This window comes from Boleophthalmus pectinirostris, unplaced genomic scaffold (genome assembly GCF_026225935.1).
Source record: "Boleophthalmus pectinirostris isolate CB_2022bp ecotype Guang Dong unplaced genomic scaffold, ASM2622593v1 HiC_scaffold_21, whole genome shotgun sequence".
Lineage (NCBI taxonomy): Eukaryota > Metazoa > Chordata > Actinopteri > Gobiiformes > Gobiidae > Boleophthalmus > Boleophthalmus pectinirostris.
The window spans coordinates 23,768,428-23,773,948 of NW_026571175.1; the positions used below are offsets into that span (position 1 = coordinate 23,768,428).

Genomic DNA, 5,521 nt, shown 5'->3' on the forward strand with positions numbered 1-5,521 from the left:
GGGATATGGGCCCTTTAAAAACAGTTTTCACAATAGGCCTACTCCTGAATTTGTGTTGAGTTCCGATTAATAAGGTGTAGACCAATTAGAAAGTTTCTGCTCATTATATAAATAGTATTAAACTGTATTACTTGTCTTGCCACTGTTTAACTATGGATACTGACACACCCATGTCATTGAAGCATTGACTAGACATATAAAAGAATGTGATGGTTGTAAAAAAAAAAAATGACGTGGGATTATGCAGACAGAAATATGTAGTTCTGACAAAAAGGCGGACGTTGCAGTGTGTATTTGTATGTAGGACTAATCTCTGAGGTATTTAGTCGTTAATACTGGCCAAAGGGCCGAGACAATTAAAAGATTACAATGAAAAGCACTGCCCTGTCAAGCTTGCATGTTTTCATAGCCTGTGGTTGCATACTGGAGTCCCCTAGACCCGCAGTGCATGTGGAAAACAGCTCTCAGCCAATCAGAGGAGGCAGGATGGGCTTCTCGCTTCCTCGTTTCTTTGTCCTTATATGGCAAAAATGGGCGGTGCTTATTTGACTGTGTAAAATGGTGGATAGGAGACAGTGAGACAGCTGCAGCAGACACAACACAGCTACCAATATCTTTATCTAGAGGTGAGTAAACATCTTCTTGGCACTGTTTTATAAGATTTAAACATGTTTGTGGTGAGTTTGTTTGGTGTGGGTGATATCATTTGAGCAGTTTGGGCAGCCTGGTTCCTGTTTGTGTGTGAGAGGCAGGGATTCAGGAAATGATAGAAAAGTGGTCTCCCAAACAAACAAAGCAACACTGAATTTTGGATTTAGTGTTTTCTTCTTCTTGAAAATATAATCTTGAAATTCTGTCGCCTGTAACCATGTGTTTGCTTTAAGGCCTGTTACTATGAAGACACACCCACTGTTGTCTTTAAGTTAATTTTCCAGAAAGGCAACATTGAGAAGTGTGAATAATGCAGAAGATATGCAATTATGAAATGCCATTTGTATTGCTGTCAGTGTTACAAACGAAACCATAATTTCTTACATAATGTTTAACCACAAAAACAAACTTCTAAAGGTCCCCTTACTTCAAAATAATGTTAATGTCAATGTTAATGTTTAAAGCCCTAAAGAAGACAAAAAAGTACAACCAAATTACTGTGTACAATTTTACAACTGCTTTTGAGTAAATGCATTCCAATTGCTACTACTGCAACCACAACAATATGCATTGATACTCCTTCACCTCTTTGTACTATTACTACTACGGCTACTACGGCTACTACTACTACTACTACTACTACTACTACTACTACTACTACTACTACTACTCTGGCCCTGATTCAAACCCATCCTTTTTAATTGCCTCCTCTGTTCTCACTTTGCCCCTAAGGTCAAAAATCCCTTTATTTCTGTGAGTTGCCACATGTAAGCTTGCAATTAACTATTTAAAGCAAAATTTGATGTTGAAATGTCCTCGAAATGTCACCTAATTTCAGCTTCCTGTTTCATAGTGCTATTTTGAGGACAGATGACCATTCAAAATCATATAATATTTAGTTTGAGTTGTTAATTGCTATGGCAACCTAATTTTTCATTATTTTGAAACCCATAGATAACAGGAAGTTGATCCCATGACTAGTTTAATTATTATATTATATTGTGATGTGTGAGCAACAGTGTTCAGATAATTTCCCTTGTGGATCAATAAAGTTTGTTTAATTATTTGTCTAACTATTTCAAAATTGCTCTGCGTATCATTACAATACTTGTTTAAAATGGAATTCACAAAAATAACTTTAAACAGGCCCTCGCTCGTTGCTTATTTACACAACTTCTCCCTGTTTGTGTAAAACCTGAGCCCGCAGTTGTTGTATGGTGGTAACAGAACATCATACTGTCTTTTGTGTGTTTGGCATATGTGCAGCAGCTGTAGGCGTGAGGGTCACAGCCGATGCAACTCGAGACCTGGCCTTGAGCTTTTGCTACAATGGTGTGAGATCATCTGGAAATCTTTAGCAAACTTTATCCAAACATGTTGAAGCAGAGATATTGGGGCATTAAAGACTGAAGCTGTCACACCCACTCAACAAGCAGCAGTAATAAAAAATGTTTATAGTGAATCATAATGCATATTTGAGGTTTGTAAGAAGTCTCTTTTGAATGGGCTTGATTCTTTCTTATGTTTACAGTTGAAATGGACCAATTATGCCATGTAATTTATAATCACCAGATAAAACCAGTGAAATATTCAGTATTCTGTAAACCATTGTTATAATCACAATAATATGAAATGTTATAAATGATCAATAATATGGATGAGATTTGTGATGGCTAGAACTGTCATTATAGTTGCAATATTGACTTTCAATATATTATGCATATGGAGATGGATATATTTCAAAATATTATGGAACGATAATTTTTTGGGGGTCAGTTGTTGCTGTGGGGACTTTTTCTTTGTATCAGTAGGTCATTTTTGGTTATTCTCTCTACTTGTTCTACTGTAGACAGTTGAATTATGAACTTAAATTACACAATCTAATCACTGAAATGTTGGAATCTGCTGTTTATTAATACAGCTCAACAATATTTAACAGTATTGTACATTTAGAATACCTTTTTTGTGGATAATTCTGCTTTATGATTTGGTTTCAAATCATATCAAATAATTTATCATTTATTAGATTAGATTTGAGTCAACTTTATTGTCATTACACATGTATAAATACAAGGTAACAAAATGTGGTTTAGCATCTAATCAGAAGTGCAAGAAGCAGCAAGTGTGATATATACAGAATGTGCAGTATATACTATATAGACAATATACAGTATATTACAGTGTAGATTGTAGTGAATATATACAAATAAATATGGCAGTATGAACAGGAGGGAATTAGATATAATATACATGGGGGAGATATAGGCAGAAGTATTATACTATGAACAATATACACAGGGTGGCAATAGAAAATATAAATATGTATGACATATATAAATGAGCAAAGATATATATGAATAATATAAATACAGAACGCTATAAATAAATATAAGGTTATGTGGCAGATGTAATATGAATATGTAAGCATGATAAGCAGAGATAAACAGCACTGGTGATATGTAGTTTAGATGGAGGGATTGGACAGGGTACATTCAATGTCCGTGGGGGAGATGAAGAGGGAGGGGGCGAGTGGGTGATGTGGTAGAGGGACAGCGGGGGATAGAGTTCAGTAAGAAAACAGCTGTGGGGAAAAACTGTTCCTGAACCTGCTGGTTTTAGTCCTAAGGCTTCTGAAGGGCCTTCTGGAGGGGAGGAGTTGGAAAAGGTTGTGGCTGAGATGTGAGAGGTCCTTAAGGATGCTGTCAATATTGTCAATATAGGATGCTATATTGACTCTATTGAATATATCGCACGTCAAAATTTGTTGTCGTGACAGACCTAGACATGTCTAGATTATCTCATCAGAATTTATCACTGTTTGCAATATTTGGGCCGTGTGTTGTGGCGGTTTATAGCAGCAGTTCTACTGTTGGTGTATATATTACATAAAAACTAGCAAAATGATAATCAAAGTCACATTTCCTTTCCTAACTTTTCTGGTAGAGGGTCTGTCACCTGCTTCTTTCTATGGTGATAATGCCTAGAATGTCCCACAGTATGGCATTACACAATTATCTCTATGGAGACAGCAGGTGACACCACAGGGCCAAGTTACATGTCAGATCTGTCGAGAAACCAACCCACTCACAGTAAGAGTGTATGTTTTTGAGTAAATGCAAGATGCTTACATGCCTCATCGGAACAACATCTCCATGGAGACAAGCAGGTAGCAGACCCTCCACCAGAAAAGTTACACAGTGCACCTTTAACAAATAAAATCACCTGTTATATTTCCGTGTTAAGATCCGATTTCTAACTATATTTCTGCTCTGTGTAGGTAACGCTTACTCATTTAGGGTGGGTGAAGATTCGGAGTGATGGCTGATGCAGCAACAATAAAGAAACACGCAGCTACTGTCCTGTGCTGTGTGGAAAAGGTCTCCTCCTTTGCCTCCTCCATTGACCCTCTCTTTGGGATAGTCTCATCTCTGGTTGGAATCGCTCGTAAAGGCCTTGTGGACGAAGAGGGCCACCCGCTAGATGGCGACTTCCAGGAGATCAACTCAAAACTGGAATCCATTTCCAAGAAGAACCACAAATGTCTGAGACAAATACAAATCGATGAGATAAACGAGAACTACGGCAAGTACGAGGAGTACATTAAACATCAATATGCAGCTTTTAACACAATGGTTGCTAAGCTGAAGAAGGATCCGGACAGGACGAAGATTCACATGGAAACCTATGAAAAAATCTATGAAAGAGACAAGAGTGACTTAAGCCTCAATGTCTATTACAATGGAGTCATGGGAACGGGATCTTTGTTTGGAAGAAACCTGCTTAAAGTTTATATGGAGCATTGCGATGGCGATTTGGAGATAATGGAGCATAGATGTTCACACCTCACGCATCTCTTTCACATGGGGCTAATCGCGTTGATGGCGTACACCGCTGTTACCGAGGATGACGAGGATGAGGTGAGGGAGAAGTGGGCCAAGAGGGTGGCTGACATCCAGGGCGAAATGCAGAAGGTGCTGAGTCAATGCAAAGATAAGCAAGCTCCCGCCTCGTGAATGTAATTACCCTCCTATAGAGATGAAGGAGTAGTAACCAAAGTCAACTGTCAACAGGAAAGACATGTAAACTATAACAGGATGCTGTACAAAGAAGCCATTGTTTTATTGTTTTTCATTTAAGAACTGCATTTAAAACTATATCTATAATATTGTATTTTTGTGCACTGTGTAACTTTTCTGGATCCTAGTACAGGTTTTTTTCCGTCTTATCTTTTCCCACCAAGCCCCTTTACAGGACCAAATTCCTAGTTTAATGCCATACCATGGTCCATTCCAGGGAAAGCAATCTCCCCATCATAACCTACCAGGTGCTGGACTCTTTCCAAAAAGTTACACAGTGCCCCGTTAAGACATGTTGTGTGTGAATACTATCATGCTGAGAGTTTGATGCTTATTTTAAGTTGTACTATGCAATCAAATAAAGTGGAATCTTGTGAAGACTTTTTTTTTTTTCATAATATTACATGTAAACCTACAGGCATACACTTTTAAATGGGGAAGAAAATGGTATGGAGACTATATTTCCAACATACCTAGGGCTAACCAGGTATTACACCCAAAATCAAGTTCAAATTCCTCAAGGCACCTCCTGTATACGTGTACACTCACCTGTTGTTAGGCAGGTTTAGGTGTTTCCTGGATTGCCCTTCTGAAAGGACTTGTTTCTAAACTTGCTGAACTTGCTGTAAACTGCACTCGAAGATGTCCGGAATGAAGAAAATCCACATATAGCCACTGATTACAGATGTCTATGAGACATGGAATGCAGTACTGTACATACTATAAACAAAACGCATACTGGTCATCATGGTAGTGCCCAAAAAATGCAGTTTTATATTACCACTGTTTATAAT

General features: G+C 37.9%; 1 protein-coding gene across 1 annotated transcript; it reads left to right on the plus strand.

The window, feature by feature from the left end:
• The first annotated feature begins 541 nt into the window (after positions 1-541).
• On the plus strand, positions 542-5,105 carry rpz2 (rapunzel 2). The gene is made up of 2 exons (XM_020925862.2): positions 542-626; positions 3,929-5,105. Exon 2 carries the CDS (start codon positions 3,969-3,971, stop codon positions 4,662-4,664), a length of 696 nt encoding a protein of 231 aa, XP_020781521.1. The 5' UTR covers positions 542-626; positions 3,929-3,968; the 3' UTR covers positions 4,665-5,105.
• The last annotated feature ends 416 nt before the right edge of the window (positions 5,106-5,521 follow it).